General features: G+C 47.5%; 3 protein-coding genes across 3 annotated transcripts; all 3 read left to right on the top strand.

Annotated features, from left to right (window-relative positions):
* The first annotated feature begins 613 nt into the window (after positions 1-613).
* LOC139337770 (uncharacterized) lies at positions 614-4588 on the top strand. Its single transcript, XM_070972514.1, has 2 exons — positions 614-1187; positions 2985-4588. The coding sequence occupies exons 1-2, from the start codon at positions 1102-1104 to the stop codon at positions 3973-3975; spliced, it is 1077 nt and encodes a 358-aa protein (XP_070828615.1). The 5' UTR covers positions 614-1101; the 3' UTR covers positions 3976-4588.
* A 425-nt stretch (positions 4589-5013) lies between these two features.
* faap24 (FA core complex associated protein 24) lies at positions 5014-7593 on the top strand. The gene is made up of 5 exons (XM_070971884.1): positions 5014-5054; positions 5402-5532; positions 6118-6260; positions 6449-6604; positions 7127-7593. Exons 2-5 carry the CDS (start codon positions 5430-5432, stop codon positions 7376-7378), a joined length of 654 nt encoding a protein of 217 aa, XP_070827985.1. The 5' UTR covers positions 5014-5054; positions 5402-5429; the 3' UTR covers positions 7379-7593.
* A 1336-nt stretch (positions 7594-8929) lies between these two features.
* slc7a10b (solute carrier family 7 member 10b) lies at positions 8930-25485 on the top strand. The gene is made up of 11 exons (XM_070971883.1): positions 8930-9224; positions 13022-13226; positions 14459-14610; positions 18080-18205; positions 18289-18442; positions 19341-19464; positions 20316-20419; positions 20508-20604; positions 21267-21416; positions 21865-22042; positions 22127-25485. Exons 1-11 carry the CDS (start codon positions 9083-9085, stop codon positions 22255-22257), a joined length of 1563 nt encoding a protein of 520 aa, XP_070827984.1. The 5' UTR covers positions 8930-9082; the 3' UTR covers positions 22258-25485.
* Positions 25486-25615: the final 130 nt, after the last annotated feature.

Here is a 25615-nt window from a genome sequence, read left to right on the forward strand (position 1 = left end):
TGCACCTCAGGAGACGCATCGGCTAAATTTTGTCACCATTTATCTTCACTGCTATACTTAGTTATACTGTATTTTCTATTATATTGTTATGATATTATATAATATCCATCCATCCATCCATCCATCCATCCATCCATCCATCCATCCATCCATCCATTTTCTATCCATTATATAATATGTAATATATATTTTATAATACATATTATATAACTATATTTAGTTTTACTTAGTTATATTTTTGTTTTGTTACTTTTCTATATAATTGAGTATACATCCTGTGTTTGCTGTATGTTTAATTGCTACTGCAACAAATAATTTCCCAAAGTGGGATCAATAAAGAAACCGATAGTCTAAGTCTGCCATCTACTGGATGTTAGGATGTGTGACGTGTTTCGCCAGGGCCAAATGCCGTCAGTGCTAACGAAAGAGGAAAATAACGTGTGTATCCTCCAAATTTTAATGGGTTCTTTCTTGGTGCATGTTTCAACCTTCCACCAAGTTTCATAAAAACCGGGCGGGTCGTTTTTCCAGAATCCTGCTGGTCGTGATTCCTTCACCTCCGGTACTGCAGGTGGCGGTATGGGGCGTTTACGCTGATTTGCGGCCTGACGTTAAACAAACGGAATGAAAAAGAAGGGGCACAGCGGCTGGCGGGAGATCTCCGTTAACAAGTCCCTGAACCGTGTCCGCTGTGGGAAACATGTCTTACTGCTGTGTGGGGGACTGAGACTCATCACAGGAGGAAGTTCACCGACGTTTATCCTTCCATTGTTTCCTGACTAACGGCGGCGGAAGAGGACGTCGACCTTATTTCACGTCATCACGTCAGCGAACCCGCGTCGTCCTCATCTTCACAGTGAAGTTATACGTGAGACGGGCTGAGGACTAATAGCGTACGTCTGTCCACGGGTGTCTGACAGCTCTAAAGTGTGCGGGAGACACCTCACGGAGGACTGCAAAGTCCGCGGCGAGTCTGAAGACCCTGAAGAGAGCCAGCGAGCCCACTAGTGAAGCAGAGGGACTGGAGGAGGACCTGTCCTGTCCTGTCCTGTCAAAGCTTAAAGCAGTGTGTCCTCTTGGCCAAAGACCCTCAGACAGGAAATGAAGGACACAACAGCAGAATCAGAGGACGACACGCAGGAAGAACGTGGACCTGTGGACTGCAGGACCAGTCCACACCTGCACAGGTATCAGTCGAGACGTAACTTGGCGTCTGCCTTTTGGTCTTTAGTCTTAGTTTTGGGTTTTAGGGGAAGATACAGACGCAGTGTCTGGAGCTAAGTGTGCTAACCAAGCTAGCTGTGCTAACAGGACTGTGAGAGATTACACTCAAACCAACAGGTAGCAAGGTTGTTGAGGAACAGGTGCACCACTGCTACATAATCCAACACCCACCACGCAGGCCCACCACCCAAACCCACCACACAGACCCACCACGCAGGCCCACCACCCAAACCCACCCCCCAAACCCACCACGCAGACCCACCACCCAAACCCACCACACAGACCCACCACGCAGGCCCACCCCCCAAACCCACCACACAGGCCCACCCCCCAAACCCACCACGCAGACCCACCACCCAAACCCACCACACAGACCCACCACGCAGGCCCACCCCCCAAACCCACCACGCATGCCCACCACCAAAACCCACCCCCCAAACCCACCACCCAAACCCACCACGCAGGCCCACCACCCAAACCCACCACACAGACCCACCACCCAAACCCACCACACAGACCCACCCCCCAAACCCACCACACAGGCCCACCCCCCAAACCCACCACCCAGGCCCACCACCCAAACCCACCACCCAAACCCACCACGCAGGCCCACCACCCAAACCCACCACACAGACCCACCACCCAAACCCACCACGCAGGCCCACCACCTAAACCCACCCCCCAAACCCACCACGCAGACCCACCACCCAAACCCACCACGCAGGCCCACCACGCAGGCCCACCACCCAAACCCACCACACAGGCCCACCCCCCAAACCCACCACCCAGGCCCACCACCTAAACCCACCACGCAGGCCCACCACCCAAACCCACCACGCAGGCCCACCACCCAAACCCACCACGCAGACCCACCACCCAAACCCACCACGCAGGCCCACCCCCCAAACCCACCACCCAGGCCCACCACCTAAACCCACCACGCAGGCCCACCACACAGGCCCACCACCCAAACCCACCACACAGGCCCACCCCCCAAACCCACCACCCAGGCCCACCACCTAAACCCACCACGCAGGCCCACCACCCAAACCCACCACGCAGGCCCACCACCCAAACCCACCACGTAGGCCCACCACCTAAACCCACCACCCAAACCCACCACGCAGGCCCACCACCTAAACCCACCCCCCAAACCCACCACGCATGCCCACCACCAAAACCCACCCCCCAAACCCACCACACAGGCCCACCACCCAAACCCACCACGCAGGCCCACCCCCCAAACCCACCACGCAGGCCCACCACCCAAACCCACCACGCAGGCCCACCCCCCAAACCCACCACGCAGGCCCACCACCCAAACCCACCACGCAGGCCCACCACCCAAACCCACCATGCAGGCCCAGGACCTCGCTTTTTGTCGAGAAGAGTGAAGCAGCTTCACCGCCTGAGACAAGAGCCTGGTCCACAGTGATCACAAAGACTGAGATGGTCAGTGATGCTGAAGGGGGTCAGTACTCGGCGTGAAGCCCTGAAGGTCTGCAAACGGCTGGACTGGGACAGTCCTCGTATTTGCTTTATTGCTGTTGATTGTACCGTTCTGTGATGTCTTTCAGTCTAATTTGAGTCCAGTCAGTGATCACACATGTTTTTTAAATAAACACCATCCAGACCTGACAGATTCTGCGGGGGGGGGGCTGTATAGATTGAATGGTATGTGTGTCGTCTCCGCTCTGAACCTTTCACAGACAGCAGTGTCTCTGTGGACCTCACTGTGTCCTCTGCTTTGTCTCACACAGTGAAAAGGCCTCAGAGATGCTTCACGATCATAACTATGGGAAGACGCATCCAAGCCCAGAACTGAACAGCGAGCAGTTCTTTCTCCAGCGCTTCCAGTTTGAGCCGGAGGTGATCCTGTTCTACACTGGTTTCAAAGACTACGGCTCGCTCAAAGCGTTCTTCTTAGCTCTGCAGCCGACACCAGAGACCATATGGAAATGGAGTCACGCGGTGAAGCTGAACGCTCCTGAAAACGCTGCTCACGCCGGCCTCCAGGCACAGCACCTGTGTCTGTTTGATCAGCTGTTCCTGTTCCTTTGCTCTGTGAGGCGGGGCTTCCTTCCTTTTGACGTGTCAAAGCAGTTCCAGGTATCAGAGGTCACAGTCCAAACCACCTGCGTGACATGGTGCCACTACCTGTTCTTCATGCTGGGAACGCTACCAATATGGCCGAGTAGACGGACTGTGGATGAACTGATGCCTCTGATCTTCAGAAGGACCTTCCCCAAAACACGGGTGGTGCTGGACTTCATTGAGATCTCCGTCCAAATGGCACCGTGGACAGCGAACGCATCCCAGCACAGAGGTTCCACAGCGCTCAAGTCTGTGGTGGGTATCACCCCGTCTGGCTCCATCAGCCTCATCAGCAGCGTCTACGCCGCCTCCATCTCAGATAAAGACATCGTCATGAAGTCGGGGGTTTTAAACCTCCTGGAGCCGGGTGACGAAGTGATGGCCGCCAAGAGCTTAGAGATCAAAGACCTCCTGGATGCGATCGCCGCCCACCTCGTCATCCCGCCGTTCTCAAGGCCAAACAGACAGTTCAGCCAAGACAGTGCGACGCACACACCACACGCGGACCTCCTGAAGGTCCACATCGACAAGGCGCTCGGCCGCATCAAAGAGTTCCACATACTGGACGACGTTCCCGCTGCGCTCAGTGGTTCAGTCCACCAGCTGCTGACGGTCTGCGCTCTGCTGGCCAACTTTCAGGGACCTCTGCCGTCATGACGTGGTCAGAGCGAGACAAAATGTCTGGACCTGGGACGAGTCAGGACTAATCCAGAGCATTTTTCTGCTGTGGCTTGTGAACAGTGGGGAAACATTGACGCTGAAGTACATATATGCTGTGTGTACATGTACATGTATATATAAACCTCATACTAAATGCTCATTACAGCCGTTTCAAACATATTCACTTTGCAATGAAAGCAGTAATAAACATCTTATCCTCATATTTGTGAAGCTGGAGCCAAAGAAAATCTGACAAAAGGCTGAAATGATTCATCGATCCATAATCGATGAATCGGTTAATTTTCCAGCAGTCAACTAATTGATTAACTGGCTATTTTATGTGAAGCGTCGTTCAAGCTGCAGAGCTTTTCGTTCATGTTGTCGTGCACAGCGAGAACACGTCCGTCCCGCTGAGTGTCTGTGTGGACGTGGGTGGATGTGTGCCGTCTTAGCGTAGCGTCAGGACACAATGTTCTTTTTCTATACTGGATGTTTCCAGAGGTGAGTTTTTTACGGCTTTCTATGTCTCCTTTTTATATTCCTGCTGCTTGTGCTGCTGCCTGTAAAACCCTGATTTCCCCATGAATAAAGTCTTATCTTATCTTATCTTAAAGGATAAAGCTGGTGTTTTTCTACAGTGTCTTTTTGTCTTATTGAGACGTGTCAGCAGCATCTGTTTAGTGTTGCATTTCAGCAGTTTGTTCATTTATTGGCAGGAGGAAAAGAAGTGTTCAGTCATTCATCCATTAAAGGAAAAGTCAGGTTCTGATGTAAAGTCTCATAACAGTCCTTCTGGAGACATGATGTCCATTTTAAACGTTTTTTTTTTTTTGATGACGCCACTCTCAGTCAGTGTCAATGAGTCTTCAGCTGAACTGTCTCATTAGTGTCTCCTGAAGACAAAACGCGTGTGCAGACTTGTACATGGAAGGATGATGAGCGTGTGTGAAGTGACAGGTCGCCTGATGAAGGATGTGTTTCCCTGTGATCCTGCAGGGGGCGACAAAGAGCCGCCCGCTGCTCTGCTGCACCAACAAACGCAGAAGAAGAAGATTCAGGCGCTTTGGAGGCAGAAGGTGGGTGAACTGCATGTGGACGCCGTGTGTGTCTCTGCGTATGACTGTGGACAGAGTGTGTCTCTGCGGACACCGTCTGTGTCTCTACGTATGACTGTGGACAGAGTGTGTCTCTGCGGACACCGTCTGTGTCTCTGCGTATGACTGTGGACAGAGTGTGTGTGTCTACGTATGACTGGACAGAGTGTGTCTCTGCAGACACCGTGTGTGTCTCTACGTATGACTGTGGACAGAGTGTGTGTGTCTCTACGTATGACTGTGGACAGAGTGTGTCTCTATGGACACCGTGTGTGCCTCTACGTTTGACTGTGGACAGAGTTGAATGTCTCGTCTCAACCCTCACGCAGACGCAGAGTTCGTGTTCGTCTTGTTGCCATGGAGACTGAAGAAGCTGCCGCGCTGAACGCGGGTCCTCCTCACGGTCACGTGATCAGCAGTGAGAAGTGGAGACAGACGTCACTCATTCGGGCCTTGAAAGGTGACTCAGCTGAAAAACGTTAGGGTGTGACGTCAGTGATGGTGTCTGACACGGAGACAATGACGTCATTGATCCCAGAGGACATTTGAGTCCTGAATGTTGTTCATTGTTCATTCACTCATTCACTCAGTCACAGTTCAGCCTCTCATTGGGCTCAGCTGATTAACGATGTTCACTGCTCATTGGATGAAATGAAAGAGGGTCCTGATGTGTTCAGTGGCCGTCAGACTTATGAACACATGAATGGACGTCTGTGACATCACATTCACTCCTCTGGTGTGCAGGTTTTCTTTCGACTTCAAAGTCCATCTTTTTGTCTTTTGGACTTTTGGACAATATGTCAGCTCGGCCATGACAGGGCGGAGGGAATGATGGATGGATTGTGAGATGATGAAACGATGGTGGTTGCAGCTCGGCACCTTTGAGCCTGAGCTCAGGTGCGTTACAGGTGCTGCTGTACTTTGTTTAACGTGTTCTGTATGTGCCAAAGACAAAGTTGAGCCTGTGAGCTCATCGGACAGCGTCCTCGTCTGAGTGTCGCTGTACAGAGAACGCTGTGATGAACGAGCTGTGTGTCGGCCGCAGGTGGAGGTGTGAAGATCCTGTTTGAGGACGAGCTGGGCGTGGCAGATTTCCACCTGTCCAACAAGAGCTGCGTCCTCTACCTGTCTGAGAGCGACGTCATAGCCGGGAACAACTACAAGAGGAGACTGGTCCGCTTCCGGAACGTGAGTCTGATGTCTGTGAGTTTGAGTTTAATGTCTGTGAGCGTCAGGCAGAGGAGGTGTCTGTGCTGCTGTGTCTGTGCTGCTGTGTCTGTGCTGCTGTGTCTGTGCTGCTGTGTCTGTGCTGCTGTGTCTGTGCTGCTGTGTCTGTGCTGCGGCCTCCTGTGACCTGTGTCGGTCCTGGTTCACAGAGCAGCAGCAGGTTCCAGGACGTGGTTCTGGTGGAGCGCAGCAGGCTCAGTGAGCAGTTCTTCGGGGCGCTGCAGAGGTTTGTGGTGTTTGATCTCGGTCTGACGCTGCTGCCGGTCGGAGGACAGACTGAAGCCTCTCAGCTCATCGCTCAGATGGTGAGTGTTGAGGACAACACGTTTGTCCTCGTCTTGTGTCCTCGCTGTCCTCAGCTCACAGAGATGTCCAGTATTACTTTTTGTTTGCTTTGTTATTCAGCAGGGATCGGTGTTCAGGGTGTCGAGCACTTCGACTGTTCTTCGTGCTGTCGCTGTCCTGCTTTCACAGGTTTTAAAGGCTTCTGTCTTGTGTCAGGTGACCTAAATATAGCACAGCACACCTGTTGTGCAGTTCCTCCCTGATGTCCCTGTCAGCTCCACCGTCCTCTCTGCACACAGTCTCCAGCAGCACTGGACCTCATTGTGGAGCTGGTCCCACTGGTCTGAGGTGCAGTGTAGAGATTCCTCACGTCCAAGCTGATCACACTCTGAGATCATGTGCTTCAGTGTCACCGTCGCTCCGTTTCAGCTCACGCGTCATCGTCACGTCAAAGCCGACAGACCGGCCAGCGGCATCCTTTGAGAGCCGTGGTCTGCAGGTGCGCAGCTAACGATTCTCCGTTCTGCTCTGATTGTCTCCAGGTTCACGGGGAGGGCAGGGAGAACCCCTTCAGGAGGAGGAGTTCGTCCCAGTTGTTGGACCCGCTGGTCCTGGCTCTGGTCCAGCAGGTCCCCGGGGTCGGCAGGGTCAAAGCTCTTACTCTGCTGCAGCGCTTTTGCAGCATCCGGCGGCTCTGCAACGCCACCCCCGCTGAGCTGGAGCCCATCGTGGGTCAAGCCTCCGCTCAGCAAATCCACAACTTCTTCCACAGAAGCTCAGCGGCTGGAAGCTGAAGGCTCAGCTCAGGTCTTTGTTCAACCCGGAACATCTGGATTTAGTTCCTTTCCACCGCAGAGCTTCTCCGAGTGTTCGCACCCGCGGGCCGACATGAGCTGAGAAACTGACCGAGCTCTGTTCAATGAGTTTGTTTTTTAGGTTTGCATCCACAGCAAAGAAAGTCAGTCATTTGAAGCATCACTGATTAATAATAAAATACAAATGAAAAGCTGTTGTGATGTGCAGTCGCTTTACTTAATTTTCTTTATGGATGACATAAAAACTTCATTTTGATTTGGTTTATTTAAAAGTCAAAAGAAAATGACTTGAGAAAAAGACTCTTCAGTAATCTGTGCTGCGTTAATAATGAGCAGACATTAAAAATGATAATAATAATAATGAGCAGACATTAAAGGGACGTGCTGAGTCAGCAGATGGCTGGCAGTGACTCAGCGTGTGCTCAAACCAAACTGAAGGAAGTGAATATTTTCCGGTACAGCTGAGAGCCACATTTACAGTGAAAACGGCTCAATGCAAACGTGCTCTGAGGTCACTGATGAGTTTTGTGGCTGCATGATTTCAGCGTTTGTCAGGTCCTGGACTGTTTTATCCAGGAGTCGTTCTAATGAGGGAAAAGACTCGCTGAGGTTAAAGATCTCCTTCTGAAGAGCGTCCCAGCCCAGACGAGCAGTAATTGAGAATGAAACATTTCTATAATATTCGTACACGGGCACAGATTTCTCTCTGGATTCAGACCCGCTGTCACGTTTTCTCTGGATGAAATATGACGCTGAAGCTTTTCTTCATGTTTCACTTCAAAAATGGATCAAAGGTTTCTTGTTATTCTATTCTATTCTATTCTATTCTATTCTATTCTATTCTATTCTATTTTCTATTTGTATTGTCCCTAAAAATCCATCATAAATCTTCAATAGAGCTGTTTACTTTTACTATCACTGTACTATTTAAACATTTACATCAAATGTTTTTTCATTTTCAAATGTGAAGAAGAGTGCAACACATCCACATCTGGAGCTGACGAAGAGGTTTAGGAGGAAGATGAATGGAAGCCTGGAACTGAAAGAGTTGATTTCTGCAAGTCAAAATCAGCCCATAATTCTTATTAATGTGGGAACTAACCCCAAACATTATTTTGTTGGATCATTGTTACTGATGCATTAATGTGTTCATCATTTTCATGTTGCAGCTGATAAACGTAGAGCTTTTTTCTGTTTATGCTGCTTATGAATTTCAACAAAGGGTCTGATTTGTACCCACTTTAATCATCATGATTAATATAATTATCTGATTTATGCTTTGTGTCAATTATCTGAATCTGTAAAGTAACTGAAGTTAGAAAATATGTGTAATGCAGTAAAAAAACAAAAAAAGTACATTTCAATCTGCAATGAAGTGGAAGTTTAAAGTAAAGTACAAGTACCTCAAATTTGAGCTTACATACAGTAGTGCAGTAAATGTACCTGCATGTTGACATGAAGACACGACATGGACAGGACGTCAGGTGTCCCGGTGTCCCTGAACGCATCATGCTGAGTCCGGGTATTTAACATTCTACCCTGGACAGCGGCAGGTTGTTGCGCAAGCGCAGCCCATTCAGCCTGCATGAATACGGAGCGAGGAGAGGACAGGAGCACTGGGAGTACTGGGACTGGGAGGACACAGTGGACTGGACGGACCGGACCGGACCCGGGCAGGCGGACATGGATGGACAGAACGGCAGCAGCAGCATCTGCTCTCGGCCGCACGGCAGCGTGACGGACGGCAGGAAGAAGAAGAAAATCCCGGACAGGGTGACTCTGAAGAAGGAGATCGGGCTGCTGAGCGCCTGCACCATCATCATAGGTGAGGCAGGAGAGAGCAGAGCACGATCAGCTGGGACTCTGACTGACTGCACGACTTTTACAAAGTTTGCTTTGTAGAGAGCAGCTGCAGGCTGCAGGTCCAGGTCCAGGTCCAGGGTGTCGGGAAAGGCTGAGTCCTTGTGGGATCCCTCCTACACAGACTGAGCAGAAACTTCAGAGGTTTGAGGCACTGCTCAGAACAAAGTAGGTCTCCATGTTTGTTTGCATGTGGGCTCACATCAAACTGAAGTGCTTACGTGGCTGAAATATATGAAGTCCAGAAGCAGGCTGGTGGTGGTCTGAGTGCACGGCAGGGACCTTTAAACACACCTCAGCACAGTAAATATGGGCATGGTCCAGGCTGGATGGGGAGGCCAGCTGCAGCGCTCTGATGCCAGTGTTAATGTGGACAGTGTGCAGGACATCAGTCCTCCGGTCCCTCTGACTTCAGTCCATAACGTCACTTTATTCCGCGGTGTTCTTAGAATAGCACAGAAAGCAGGACGAGCACTTGTGAGGAACCTTCAAAGTGAGGTCTTTGTTCTCTGTGGATGATCCCACAACCAAGTTTTCACCTGGATTACCTGCCCAAACCCAGAGCCTCCAGGGGCCCAAAGGCTCCAGGTTCAGTGTGTGGCCACTGAAGGAGCTGAAAGGGTGGATCTTCAGGTCCCATCTTTTAAAGGGGCCCTGAGTTACACTCAAGTATTGCATTTAATATTTGAGTTTCTATTTTACTAAATATCCCTCAGACTGACTGCTGATACACGCTGTACTCACACGACTCTGCGTTGCCCCCATCACGTCTAATTTTACAATAGAAGTCAGTTGATCTTAAAGTTCTTGATGGTCTCATCACAAAGTCTGTAGCTGTTCTGGAGCGTTTGGCTATGTCACATGATCTTCATCAACAGACAGTTTGCTCTGTCCTTCAGATTAGTTTGTGGACTGCGTCATAAATGAACTTTAAAATTCAAAATTTTCAGTTTTAACCTGAGAAGTCCATTAAGTGCGAAGGAAAAAAGACTCCATCTGCTGATGAAGATCATGGCTTATGGTCAAAAGTTCCAGAACAGCTATGCGCCTCATGATGTGAGTTGTTTTTTTTCTTTCACTGAATTTTAGGCAAAGACAGACGAATGCTGTAACCTGGGCAGGTAGGGTTGTTCCAGCATTGGACGGATGGTCTGATGTGTCGAAGCTGTCGAGTTTCTGAGTTTCTGTTGCCTTTCGGGAGAAATTGTTTTTGTCGTGATGTTTATCAATGTATGAAAATGTCTCAGTAGATCAACATGAAATGTTAGTCTAATGGAGGCGGCTGCAGAGGTAGCACTTTGTCCAGTCCGTCCCATGCCAGTGCGTCCATGTCCTTATAGGACAGCTCTGCCTTTGCCTGGTAATAAACCACTGAAGTGAGAACGTCCCTCACATTCTACAAACTGCTCGTGAAAATACTCTTTAGCAGTTCAGCCTTTGTTCCAGCAGGAAAATGTTCACTTCAACGCCTCTTCTGGTTTCCATCCATCCATTTTCTATTTTATTCTTATCCCTTTTGGGGTCGCGGGGGGCCGGAGCCTATCTCGGCTGTCAGCGGGCGAGAGGCGGGTCCACCCTGGACCGGTCGCAGGGCACATACACACACCTAGGGGCAATTTAGAGTCACCAATCAACCAATGAGCGTGTTTTTGGTCTGTGGGAGGAAGCCGGAGAGAAGCCACGCATGCACGGGAAGAACATGCAAACTTCACACACACCGACCCGGGAATCGAACCTGCGACATTCTTGCTGTGAGGCACGTGCACTACCTGCTGCGCCACCGTGCAGCCCTCTTCTGGTTTCCTCTCTGACAATTATTTTCATGTCAATTGTCCCACAGGGACAAATTCTGTTGTGCATATTGAGCGTCAGTGCGATCATTTGCTTATGAGATTATTGGATTTGATGCACAAACCAAGTGTGACGCATTGATTTGGCGACAGACTGTAGGAAAGCACAGTGGAAGCGGCTGGACTTGGAACCACTCATTACCGTCATCTTTTCAGTTGTTTGTAGACACAAAAGCTAAATTTGGGAAACCAAGCTGTGAGTCAGGGTGGAGCTGAGGTGATGCATGGAAACAAGCCACAGCTGTGAAATCTGATCACCTGGACACCTGTCGTATTACCTGTCCTGCCAGTAGAAAGCCTTCCAGTGCATCAGTTCGTAGGAATCGGATCGGATAAAGCAGCCTCGGTGAGTGTCAGGGCAGCGGCGGCTCAGCAGGCAGAGCGGGTGGGCCAATAAATGATCCCCGGCTCCCCGTGAGACCCTGAACCCCACATTGCTCCCGATGGTCGTACCATCACCTTTTGTGGAAGTTGGCTGTCATCGGTGTGTGAATGGGTGAATGACTTTGCTCTGTGTAAATGTGGTCCACTCACTGTTTGCAGACTCCAGACATTTCTAAACTAAACTAAATGCAGCAGGAGAGCGAACGGCTGCAGGATCCTCCTTCAGGGCTTTTTAGTAGTTGCATGGTACAGTGGCCCTCAGGAGGTCTGACCTGCAAACTCATTGGTTTTTTGGTGCAGGTTTCGGCTAACTGGGCCACCTTTCCTTTTTCGGCAAAGCTGTTGTTGCTTGTGCAAGACACACGTTTTTGTAAAAATCCTTCTCCAGAACAAGAGAAAGGTCCTGTGTGCAGAATGCTGAAGCACCTTTCCATTCAGAGGGAGAACTGAGTGAACAAGCTGGCTGCTGGACCAGGCTCAGCATCAAGAGTCCTGTGCCACCAGATTAAACTGACCTGAGCTCTGTGTAGACCTTTACCTCCACAGCAGCCTGTTTTCTTCTGTGTGTCGCTTTGAGGAAGCTGCAGGAAGAAACGGATGCAGAAGGTGAGTCGGTCACTTCCCACCTCGGCAGCTCGCAGTGGATAATTTATGTCTGGTTATGTAATGGCTGTCTGTGCCACTTGGCTGCCTTCTGCTGTGCTACTGGTAGCGTTGTAGTCTGAATGTGTCGGATCTGCTGGTACTCTACACTGCATACTGAGGCTCTGGGCAGGAGGGATTGTCCCGGCCTGAGTGATGGCCTTTACCTCCTTCTCTAACTCACTCTGTTATGGAGCTCTTTGTCTTTAATGCCCTCTGTATAAACTCAGTATGGATCCTGTGACTTCACTTTTCTTTTTAAGGTGCAGCTGCAGAAATGTTGAACATGTTAAGGGTGATGTGCACCGTGGGGAAAACACGTGTGCTGTGTGCACATGTGCAACATGTTTCTCATGTGTGGTCGTGTTTGTTTGTTATATTAGTCTTTCTTTTTTATTTATTTGGGAATTTGAAAAGCAGAGGCGTCGCAGAGTGTACACCAACACAGAATATGTTGAAAATAGTAAATCAATGTGAATAATGAAAGTCTTTTGAAATGAGTCTTTATTACTTTAAAAAGGTTCCAAACATTTTAAAGTAATGTGATCAGATGTGTCTGTGCATCTTTCTACTGTGACACCATTCTGTTATGCTTCTGATGTTTTGCTTGCTCGGTGGGTCATTTACATTTGACAGTGGCGGGCTGGGGTATATTTTTCCATCTGTGCACAGCAGCATTGCATCCTGTTTGGTTCTGACTCGAGGTTCTACCAGCAGACTGCTTCTTCAAGGTCTAAGGTCCCTGCTGGGGTTCTGTTCTTCAAGCAGAACTGTATTTTGGCCTGAGCTCTGACTGAGCTGAAGTTGTTTGTGTGGTGATCTGTATCGGTTATTCATTACATGTTCAGTCAGTCACCATCTCACACCTTCTTTCTCCGCTCCTCAGGGAACATCATCGGCTCTGGGATCTTCATCTCTCCAAAGGGGGTACTGGAGCACTCGGGCTCAGTGGGTCTGGCGCTGGTGGTTTGGTTACTGGGAGGCTGCATCGCTGCTTTGGGCTCCCTCTGCTATGCTGAACTGGGTGTCACCATCCCCAAATCTGGAGGAGACTACTCCTATGTCACAGAGATATTTGGTGGTCTGATGGGGTGAGTGACGATCCGCCGTCGTGCTGTTTGTGCCATCACATGGCGTCGTGTTTCTGAGAAGAGTCCATGGTTGTGTCCGAAATCGTGAACTTTTTCCACTGCTCACATGGAGCTCTATGTAGAGGATGGCTGAGTGTCAGATGGTAAAATCAAAAAGCAAGTTTGTACACCGTTTGGGTCATTGTGCAGCAGCTTTTCATTGGCAGGTGTTTAAATTTCCACAATGGAGCATTTAGCAGCTACGGGAGCTGGTGGAGACCAACAACAGAGCTAAAAGAAAGGACTCATCATTGGTCAGGCGACACAGACACGACTATGAATGAATGATAATGTTCCTCTGGAACTCCTTTCTTTTGTTGAAGATATCAACCTAAAGGCCGTCTGTGAGTACAATGCTAACATTGTCTAAATGTGGCCTAAACATGATGCTCATGGTTTCCAGACTGCCCTCACACTCATGGTGAATGATGTGCCAGAATCACAGCATATTCTGCCACGCTGTTGTTAGCATGCTAACATAAGCAGTGTACAGTTTGAGTGCTAATCCTAATGTTGCATGTCAGTATGATTGTTATCAGGTCTCGGTTTGTCAAGAATTCTTTTTCGTTTTTATTTAACTATATTAGCATGTTAAAAACATCCATCCATCCATCTTCTATACCACCCATCCCTTTCGGGGTCGCGGGGGGGCTGGAGCCTATCCCAGCTGTCAATGGGCGAGAGGCGGGTACACCCTGGACCGGTCGCCAGCCGATCACAGGGCAACACACAAGACAAACAACCATTCACGCTCACACTCACACGTGGGGGCAATTTTAGAGTGATCAATTAACCTAATGAGCATGTTTTTGGTCTGTGGGAGGAAGCCGGAGAGAAGCCACGCATGCACGGGAACAACATGCAAACTTCACACAGAAAGGCCCGACCCGGGGATCGAACCGGCAACCTTCTTGCTGTGAGGCACGCGCACTACCTGCTGCCCCACCGTGCAGCCCATGTTACAAACATGTAAATGTGAATTTACGCATGAACAGTTTGTACTCATGTTTGCCATCATGTCCAGAGTGATATGCGAAATGTTGGCTTTACACACCAAAATGAAAATATTAGCATGTTGGTGGAATGAATCAAAGTATGGTAACACGCGCAGCCACCTCTGGACTGTTTTATTTACGTGGGGGTCCAGGTGCAAAAAGCCTTTAAACCAGCATTGAATGTCTTTCTTAATTCAGGTTTCTCCTGCTGTGGAGCGCCGTCCTCATCATGTACCCGACCACACTGGCCGTCATCGCACTCACTTTCTCCAGCTACGTCCTGCAGCCCGTCTTCCCAAACTGTGTTCCTCCATACATGGCGACACGCATGCTCTCCGCCACCTGTCTCCGTAAGTGGCTTTGCCATCTCCAGTCTTTGATTGATGTTTACTTGTTTAGGGTCACCTGGTGAAGCAGGGCTGTCAATGACGAGGTGGCTGTTCAGGGTGAGCTCAGTAAAACTGAGATGTTGAATGGACCTGATGGCTGCGCTATGACTCTACCTTTGAATGACCGTGGATGGATGGTGTGCAGTGTACGGCATCTTGCTGCTGATTGGCTCACAGTGCAATTGCATCATTCATGAAGGACGACCTGTCTTGTGGTTGCTCTGCTGGATCTTCGTCTGTCCTCTGTGCAGCTTCAGATTATGACATCAATCATTTCCTCCTCTAATGCTGATTATAGTCATGCAGTAAACGTCAGATCTGTTCCTTTGTGTCAGAGAGGAAGCGGTCACACGTTAAATGTCTCTTATGTAACTTGTGGCTGAAGGCTTTTTAAAAGCTTTTTATGGTAGTAAATAATGCACAGCATCCTTTAGGAGGGAAGAGAGCAGGCTGGAAAATGAGATGAGAGAGAAGGTCTGGTGATGAATACTCACAGAAACACTGAGCTGGAATCTGTTCAAAAATGACCAAAAATGCGATTAAGGGCTGACACTTTAAGAGCTTCAAAATCAAGAGAAAATAAATGAATACTCTAAAAGTAACTATGAATTCAACAAATACCTGATACTGAAACTGGAGGACAGTCTCCTCTCAGCATTCATAGTGTTGCATTCACTTACTCACACAAAAGCGTCGGCGGTGCCTCTGTGAAGTGTGCCTGCTGGTGGGATCACTGGAAAGTTTACATCGGTAACGGTGGCATATTATTACCATCTGAAGCAACGAGACCTTGATTTCAGTACAGAAACGTGTGTTTTCTGTCTGAACTGATGACTGGCATGTTGCATCAGCTTTAGCCACCTAGCTAAATGATGCCAACTCTGTCAGTTGGTTGAGAACATGGTTTCAAGCTGAATTGATGAAGAACCATGAAATTCAGATGTCAGCCTGATAACAGCCCAACAGACGCAGGGCGCCAGGAAAGAAAGCGGACATCAGGCGCCACAGCCGATGGTTTCATGCTGTGTCGCGTATCACACTGGACAACAACGGACATCTGGGACACCTCCATCTTGGAACCCATCAGCTATGGTCCGGCAGAGTTGGACCTCTGGGGGCAACAGGCAAAGTTTTGGCACTTCCGGTGTAGCCAGCTGATATCTGAATGACGAATATGCGCACCAGTGCTTCCTCCTCTGTGCACTGGTCATTGTTTACAATCCATTAGCAACTTGAGCCGCTTTCTGTCTTCTTTCTCTGATTGGCCAGTATTATTCGGACTTCAAACGGAAACCAGAACACCTACAGATTCTGCATCTATATGCAGATTTTTATTAAAGAAGATTAGCAACAGCAAATTGCCTGTAAACACAGTGAAGAGAAAGAGCAACGATGCTGTTGATGCTACGAGGTGGAACTGTGAAAAAGAGCAAAGGTCACAGTCATTCTTTTTTAGGTTTTTCTGAACAGGACAGCCTCAATCATACTCCGCTTTTTTGTTTATATTGTTGTTCCTGAAAAAAATGAGTGAGTTCGGCAAACAAAACACTATCACATACACCAGCTCGACTGGAGCTGCAGTTAGCTGTACAGCGCTGCTAATGTTAGCCTAAACTCTGATCGCATCCAGGCCCTGGTCCCACACAGTGGATGCTCCAATCCTGGATGAGGCTTTCTCTGATGTAACCATTAATCTCTCAAAATGAGTCCCAATTAGCTCCGTTAGCGTGACTACTGACAGTGAGCTAGTTAGCTAATGTTTGCAGCTTATATTAGAGCGGATAAACACGCCGGTTAATCAAATCCTTGCACTTTGCTCTGTGTTTTGTTTTTGGCAAGGCTGAAAGAATAAGACCTTCCAAACCCTTTCAAAGTTGTGTATCCCTCTAAGTTTCAACACCCCCACTTTAGCATGGAGGAATCCTGATGGGCCTGCTGTGTCTAGCTCGAGCAGCTAAGCTACAGTATGATTGGCCAATCAGTGCGTGAGGGTTGAATGTTTTGTCAACTAGTCAACTTTACAAAATGTACAAAGGATGTGAACAGTTCTGCTCTGCACATTAATATTTAGAGGAAAACTTTAATAGAAGAAAGAGAAACTACACTATGGCATTAACCTCAGCAAAATATGAAGTATCTGGAGATATTGGGAAGCACTGTGCATTGTGGTTTGGGGGATGTAAAAGCTTCTTCACTCCTCAAAAATGTAAGTGTTTCCATCAAAAATTGATTGTATTTAAAAAGGAAAGCAGCACGAGGACTGTCATCACTGGAAGAGGCTGTGACAGGACAACCTGAGCGTCAGGCAGCCCTTAGCTGACAGCATGTGTCAGCGTGGACTCAGGCTGCCTGAGAGTACCTGCACTGACCTGCATGAATCCACTGTGCTAACCGTGAGTAGATAACGTCTGGACTTCAGCGTGTGATTCCTGGCCTCCACACCATTCGCACTTGTTTTTGGAGCTGGATGCTGAAACGTGACCTCTGCTCAGCCTCCTTGGGGGGGGGGGGGGGGGGGGGGGGGGTCTTGCCACCACGTTTTGTTTGCTCTTTGCAGCGGAAGTGGTTTGTTTTGTGGGGCTGACAGCTTGTCTTTGTGTTGGCGAGTGAGGCCACCATGAGAGAGCGGGGCAAAGCCGGTGACAGTGATGGACGAGGTGAAACAATCATGCCCTCCCTCACTCGCCCATTTCCCACATTCCTGCCTCCCATGGCAACCGGCTGCTGCCGCCCACCGCCGGCAAGAGCACCAGCACTGTTTCCCCAGCGGAGGGATGCAACTGGGTGGAACTATACTGGTATAGAGCACCAAAATTGAACTTTTCAAACTCAGTTTCTCATCATTGTTAATGTTTTTGATACCAGACTACACTGATAATGTCACACTGATGACGTCACACTTCAGTGGCGTCATCAGAGCTATCTCAGCTCTAGTTTGGGTTTCTTCTCCCAGAAAGCTTGCGACTGTCTGTCTGGAGGTATAGAGTTTGAAGATGCTATTCAGCAGGCAGGGAGGCTGAAATGTAAAGCTGCTGCTGAGTTGCATTATCGGAAATTTAGGATCCAGTGTTTTGCTACTTTGTGCAACGTGTTGTCCGACCACGTTAGAGAACAAAAGTTTTTATTACCGTTCGGAACAACAAGTGAAAAACAAGATGTGGTGATGAGTCAGATGCCGTGACACATTTTTGCACCATGTGGTCAAATTTGTCAGCCTCACAGAACTTTAACATCCAAATCATTGGAGGTGTGTGTGGCGCTGTATTTCCAGACGAGTCATTGCTGTGATTGGATGACGTTCGGAACATGAATTTATTTCATTTACATAAAATAAGTCTGTAATGGAAACGGGCTCATGACATTATCCGTAATTATTGATGAATCAGTTGATGTTGTTTGTACCCTGTGAACCTGACTGTTTCCCGCTCAGTGCTGCTGACCTGGGTGAACTGCTCCAGCGTTCGTATGGCCACCAGGATCCAGGACGTCTTCACGGTGGGGAAGCTGATGGCCCTGGGCCTCATCATTGTGGTTGGCCTGGTCCAGATCTGCAACGGTAACATTCCCAGTCTGTGGTCCAAAGCTTTCCTGCTCCCGATGTGAAAACAAGCGAAGTGAAATGTGTGATTTCTTCTCCAGGGAACTACGAGGCGCTGACACCTCAGGTGGCCTTTTCCCTGGACCGGACGCCGTCGGTCGGTCAGATTGCTCTGGCGTTCCTGCAGGCTTCCTTTGCCTTCAGTGGCTGGAATTTCCTCAACTACGTCACAGAGGAAGTGGTTGAACCCAGACGGTGAATATTTCTGCTTCTCATCACCTTCTGCTTCTATAACATTGCAAATGTTCAGCTTCCATCTCAGCGCCTTTCTTTGTTCTGCTTGCGCAGATAGTTGGTTGCATTTGAGGTTTTCAAGGGCAGTTTTTGTCGAAATCAAGTCTTAAGCTATAGTTTGACTTTTTGGAAACTGTGTTTACTTACTTTCTGCTACGCTGGTTAGCTCAGCTTAGCATAGAGACGGGAAGAGGGGGAAACGGCTTGCCTGGCTGTGTGCAGCGTATTTAAAGCTGCCTGATTAACAGGTTTTATTTTGTTTTTTTGATTTGTCCAGAAACAGAAATGGAAAATGACAATTTGTTGTTCTTCTGGGCTGTTTCTTGGCTTGGAGCAGTTTCTTCCTGGAGAACAGTGATTTTTTACTCAATGTTTTGTTGATAATAATTGATTTTCAGTGTCTGTCTTTACTAATACTGTCTGTGCATCTGTACTTTTCTCTTGAGCTTTAAATGGTTACCATTACCAGATTTAACTTTCAGAGAGGGAGTCCGGTGCAGAACCAGTTTACTCTTCACAGTTTATAACCAGAGCTTTTCAGAAGAGAAACACATTTGTGAAATGTAAAACACATTATTGATGTCTTCATGTGGTCATTGGGAGACAGTTGATTTAAAACAAACTATTTAAAAAGTCCATTGTTGGAGGAGTAAAATTGAAAAGTCAAAAACAGTCAGCTTTACGTGTTAGCTACTCTGGCTGTGTGCTGCCATCACTTTCTGCTTGGCATGACTTCCTGTTTCCTGATCAGAAACAGCTCATTCTTTGATTTCTTGTGCCTTTGATCAACTTGCATGCATGCTGAAGTGATTTTTGGTTTTGACTGTATCGTCTGTGCATGGTGCGTGGCCTCGGTCAGGAATCTACCTCGTGCCATCTACATCTCCATTCCACTGGTGACCTTTGTGTACACGCTCACCAACATCGCCTACTTCTCCTCCATGTCGCCTGAGGAGCTGCTGTCATCCAATGCTGTGGCTGTAGTGAGTAATGTGGATACATGACGATCGCCGGCAAGCAGTCACAAATCTGCTTTATCTTTTAGCCATTTAGGTCAGTGGGGGACAAGAATCAATTTCCAAATCAGGAATATTACAAGCAAACAATAGGAGGTCAAAGGTCAGAAGTGACAGACTTAGTCAGTAACTGCATTCACTAACCCCTTCAGTGAGCCCCTAATGATGAATGTGGTACATACATACATACATACATACATACATACATACATACATACATACATGCTCGCCTTTAAAGGAGCAGAAAAAGCTTCAGACTTTTTCCTTCTGACAACAGAATAATCTCAGACTTTATTTCATGTTTGACTTTTGATGGGGTGAGTTTTTTGGAAACAGTCTACCTCCTGGCCTGACCATCAGGAAACTGGTGTTCAGTCTCTGGGCAACTGGGAATGTATGTACTTAAGTACACATTTGAGGTACTTGAATATTTCAGTTTATACTTTAGGCCTCCACTGCACTACAATTCAGAGGAAAATATGGTACTTTTTCCTCCTCTACAGTTATTTGACAGCATTAGTCAGTAGTTACTTTCCGGACTAAGATATGCCTTTACAGTACTGGATATATTTGACCTGTTTGTAGCACTAAATGAAAAGTGACCCCCGAGAGGCCCATTTGTCCATCCCTCACCTGCAGTCTGGCTGAAAGCTTGCAGCGTTAAACCTAGCATCTGACAGATAAGCTTGTTTCTGGATTGGAGATACAGAAACATTTTCAGATGGAACTGTAGAGAAAAATGTGTGAGCCGCTCACGACAGCACAGAGTTCATGCTGCAGTGTTTGTCAGTGAGTCTGTCTGCTCTTCTGCTGTTCAGACGTTCGGAGAGAAGTTACTGGGCATGTTCTCCGTCATCATGCCGATCTCTGTGGCTCTGTCCACCTTCGGAGGAATCAACGGCTACCTGTTCACTTCCTCCAGGTGAGACTTGGCACTCCGTCCACCCCTTCGTGCTGCAGCAGTGCTTTGTTGTGGCTGCTGACGGGCGCTTTGATGTTTCTGCCTACAGGTTGTGTTTCTCTGGAGCCAGAGAGGGTCACCTGCCCAGCCTGCTGGCCATGATCCATTATAAGAACTGCACGCCCATCCCCGCCCTGCTGGTCTGCGTACGTACGACTCGTCTGTTCATTGCTTCTGTTCGATGATGCTTCTGTCTTCACACAGCATTTGTGCTGCAGACTTTTCCTTTGTTCTTCGCTGCGTCCCTTGAGGACAGATTTGAAGAACTGATTTGAATGAAGGCAGTTGGAAATCCAGTTTTGTTAGTTCTGACTGTGAAGTGTATGTCGTTATCTGCGTATGTTTTTTTCTTTAATGTTTAACGTGTCATATATTATTAAATATCCCACATTTTCTCTGGTCATTTTGTCATTCAATCATTTGCGTGTGGCCATTTGAGGCTGTAATGGCATGATTTCCCCCAGTGGGATCACTAAAGTTCTTCCTGTCTTGTCCTTGTCCACTGTAATTGTTGAATTCAGCATGCTATCGTACATTTCAAAGCTAATTTTCATCTTTTAAAGTGGCACTCAGTGATTACCTTTGAGGTTTCTTGGGTGTGTCCGACTGGAGGGATTATATACCTCAGCTGTCTTGGAAACATCTCTGGATTCCCCTGGAGGTCCTGGAAAACTGAGGGGGGGCAGAGGGACATCTTGACTACCTCCTTGAGCCCGCCGCCACCACAACTCGTCGAACTCCAAAGACAAAGTTGGTGGAGTGCCCCTTTAATATTCATCACATTGTCGTGCCTGGCTGTGTTTTTCAGTGCGCTGCCACCATTGTTATACTCTGCATCGGAGAAACACACAACCTGATCAACTACGTGTCCTTCATCAACTACCTGTCGTACGGCGTCACCATCGCAGGCCTGCTGTACTACCGCTGGAAGAAGCCCAACCTGTACCGACCCATCAAGGTACCAACACTTCTTCTGCCGCTGGTGGAAGTAACTAAGCACCTAATTTCATTTGTACCTAAGTACAAATGTGAGGTACTTGTATTTTACTTTGAGTCATTTTCTTTTCATTTCACTACTTTTTGACAAAGGGCTCATAAAATATGATGTTTTGATTTGAATGAAACTACCCAACAGTTTATACAAGTGCAGCTAAAGCTATCAATCAATCAATCAATCAATCAATCAATAGACGGAAAACATCTGCAACAACTTTGATCATGAAGTAATTTTTGATGCAAAAACATTTGACCATTCTTTTAATGCTTCAGATAAATGAAAACAATCATTAGTTGCAGTGCAACACAAAGTAGCATTTATATTCAATGCAGTACTTTTACTGTGGTATTAGTACCTTTTCCTAAGTAAAGGATCTGAACAGCGTTGCTTTTTCACTTATGTTCTGCAGGTGAACCTGCTGGTTCCTGTGTGCTACCTGATGTTCTGGGCGCTGCTGCTGGGTTTCAGTCTTTACTCAGAGCCGGTGGTTTGTGGCGTTGGTTTAGTCATCATGCTCACCGGCGTACCTGTCTACTTCCTGGGTGTCCATTGGAAGGAGAAACCAAAGTGTATCTACAACTTCATTGGTGAGTTTCTTAAAGGAGGTCGATACAGGGCTGGCACTGTCTGTCACAGCTCATATGTAACTCACGACTTGTGTTTCCCTGCAGAGAGGGCGACGTACGTGGGCCAGAGGTTGTGTTTTGTGGTCTTTCCTCAGTTTGACCCCATCGAGATCGCCAGTCCGTCAGAATGGACTGACCGATCTTCAGGCCGGAGCAGTTTGTCTGCCAATTCTTAAAAACTTTTTTCTGAATGTACGCAGATCCTTGTTTTTGCTTCTTGTTTTTACTCTGTCACTGTGTAAATCCAGACACTTTTCCTGGTATGGGAGTTCCCTGTCTGACCCTTGACCCTGCGAAAGTCTGGTTTTCCTACACCCAAGTGGCAACGCCTGTTATTCTGCGTGGACTGCTTGCATTTTTTATTTTCTTCTCTTTTCTACTAAGTCGTCTAGTACAACAAGCTAATGCCAACAGTGTCACACTGTGAAAAAGACTTTAATTGACATTTTGGACCCATTTGTCCCTGACTGGCGGTTATTTCTTCTGAATGTTGCTGGTGTTTCATCGTGCCTTAAGGCCTTTTCACACCAAGTTCCAGACAAATCTATAGCAGATATTGAAGTGAACTTCAGATTCTGTTTCAGAAGTAAGGAACATCATTTAAAGTCGCACTGGCTGTTGTAAAAATCCAGCCTTGAAGAAAAACATAGTCAGCAGGGCTTCGTGTGGTTCACTCAGCCTGAGACATCTGAACAGCTATGGACTGGATCGCCATATGTTTTTTACAGGCGCTAACATGCTAAACTAAGGTGGCGAACATGATAAACATTACACCTGCTCAACATTAGCATAATTATCATCGTTACGGTAAGCATATTAGCATGCTCATGTTAGCATTTAGCTCATAGCATTGCTGTGCCTCGGTAGTGCCACAGAGCCGCTGGCATGGCTGCACACTCTGAAAAAAGAAAAGTGTTTATTTCATTTGTCTGTTTTATCGGCGAGCATCGTTTCCCACAAACCTAGGATCTTCAGGGGTTAAAGGTCGCCAATTTTAATTACAATTAGTCGGGACAGCTCAGGGGTTCAGTATCTTGCCCAAGGATTCTTCGGCATGTGGACTGCCGAGGCCGGGATCGAACCACCAGCCTCCTGATTGGTGGACGACCGCTCTACCTCCTGAGCCACAGCCACCCCTAACAATAGAGGAGGGCCAGGCTAGTCCAGACATAGCTGTAACAAAAGCAGGGCTTTTAGATTCCAGCTAAATATTTGGACAGATGAAGACAGCGTGAGTGGACATCATGGACACGGCAGAAACCAGATTACAGTGGTCTGTAGGAGCTGTGGCTTTTTGTTTGTGGCTAACAAACAAATTGTTGCTAACTGTGGGTTTGAACTCCAGTAACTGCTGTGGTAGAAACTAGTGTGAGCATGTGGACAGCAAACAGAGCATGTTTCACTTCTTCAGAAACACCAGTAAAAGTTACTCTCAGGGAGAGATTGCATCGACTTTGAGGAGGTTGTGGAGCAGCGTTTAGGACAGACATTACATCAGGACTTCAGCCGCTGTTGCTTGTTTTCTTCAGCCTCCTCCAAAATGCAGGTTTACCTTCAGATTGAGAGCATGGGCTGATGTCAAAGCACCTGTAAAGGGAACACGTCCTGTTCAGTCATTCAGCTCCTGGTGAAGCGACCAGCTGATCAGATGCTGCTTTCATTTCACTCCGGTGATGTTCAGCGAAACGTAGACTTCTATCGCCCACGCTTGAAACACATAAAACGGCTCTGACAACAAATGTACCATCACATCAGCAATGAATGCGCTCAGTTTCTAAAAAGGAGGTGTTTTTGTGGAAATGTGAGACTTGGTGTGAAAAGGTCTTTGCTGGAGGAAATGTATATTCAGATGTTGTTTATTAACTGATTCACTGTATTAGACGTTCATAGATGTTGCATGTGCCTTCACTGTGTGTAGCATTTGACTCTTTGAGAAGCACTTTGGTCTTCCATCATCCGTTTCCTCGCTCTTCTGTATGAACTCCTGTGCTCTCATTTGTGAAACCAGGATTCGTTTTGCACACGGCACCGTCAGATCCCCGAGACCAAGCCCAAGCTCAAGGCATTTACGGAGCGTTAAGGAAGTCGTGGCGTTCATCGTACCTGCTGCTGCTCTCGCTTCAGCCACTCTGCTTTGTTGAACTGATTTACTGACTCTCATAGGATGCTACGTGCTAAATGCTAATGAGGGTGAGACTAATCGGTCATTTTAAACATGCTGTCCCTGCACTTCTTTTGGTGGGGCTGAGTCATTCAGCAGAGCGATAGCTGAAATGTCTTCTTCTTTCCTTCCCCTGTTGCTGATTGGCCGGAGCTGCTTTGTTTATTTCCCATATATTTTGACGTTTTCCCATGTACGGACTCCATGTTGTTTTTCAGCACACACAGAACGTTCAGCTAGCGGGCTGAGAGGAGATGATCTGTCTCTGTCTCCAGAATGACCCCCCCCCCCCCCCCCCCCCCATAGTTCAGATTACAGATTTAGGACTAAAGCAGTTGTTGCTAATGGTTTTGAATGCTAACAGGCTAACTGTATATCCTCAAACTGTGTCCCAATGCCAAAAAATATACTGTGTGTACAGTATGAACCATGTGTAATCCTGACAGTACACTGTTTTGCAGTTAGTATACAAGAAATCAACATATCATTTATACTAACAGGGAAGATCTTTTTTAAAGGTTCAGACTTTTTTTTTTTTAATTTCTTTTAAAAGTTCTTCAGCCCTAATTAACATTTTTTGCTCGTCCACGTCTCCTCCATGTTCCTGTGTGCACTGATTTGTGTGGACGTGGACAGAGTTCAGAGCTGCTTGTGGATTACGTTCTTCTTTGTTTGGCCTGCTTCCGATTGAGAGAGCCGATGAAAATGTTCCTGGATTTGAACATTTTGTCCCGCTCGTCTCAGAATCTCACAGCTGCCACACAGTTAAAGAGGAAAACCACTCGACCTTATTCATGTGAGTTGTAACAGAGCCATCAGACCTTCCCACGTTCAGAACTCCAAATCAATCAGCATGATTTCATTTTGCTTTGGATGAGAAGTAAAATGTCTTCCTTCGACTGTTGTTATTATTGTTATTAGTCTTTGTAAACAGAGGTCTCTAATTGCCTTACGTAGACACATCATCGGTCTTTCTGTCTTCATAGAATAGAGGAGGACTCCTGCTGCTGATAGCTGCCTGTAACGATGAAGAACACCTCATCACAGGTTCTGCAGCAGCTGCTGTCTCATCTGTCTCCTGTTGTCTTGACATACAGACACTTTTACACTGTAAATTATTTGTGAAGCGTCCAGTGTGGACAGAGGGGTCGTTACATGCCATCTTAACTCGGATGTATTTTAGAGCACTTTTTGTAAAATGAGTGAATAACTTTAGCGGCACAATAAATCCAGAATGAACCAGAACTTGACTGACGTCGTTCATCTGTTTGACTCAGGCTGATGGACTGAAGTACGATGACTTCTCTGTCGCTCTGGATATCGTAAATCTATGTAGCGCTGATCTACAGTCATGGTCTCCAACGTCATGATTA

Source organism: Chaetodon trifascialis, chromosome 10, assembly GCF_039877785.1.
Source record: "Chaetodon trifascialis isolate fChaTrf1 chromosome 10, fChaTrf1.hap1, whole genome shotgun sequence".
In the NCBI taxonomy this organism is placed as follows: Eukaryota; Metazoa; Chordata; class Actinopteri; order Chaetodontiformes; family Chaetodontidae; genus Chaetodon; species Chaetodon trifascialis.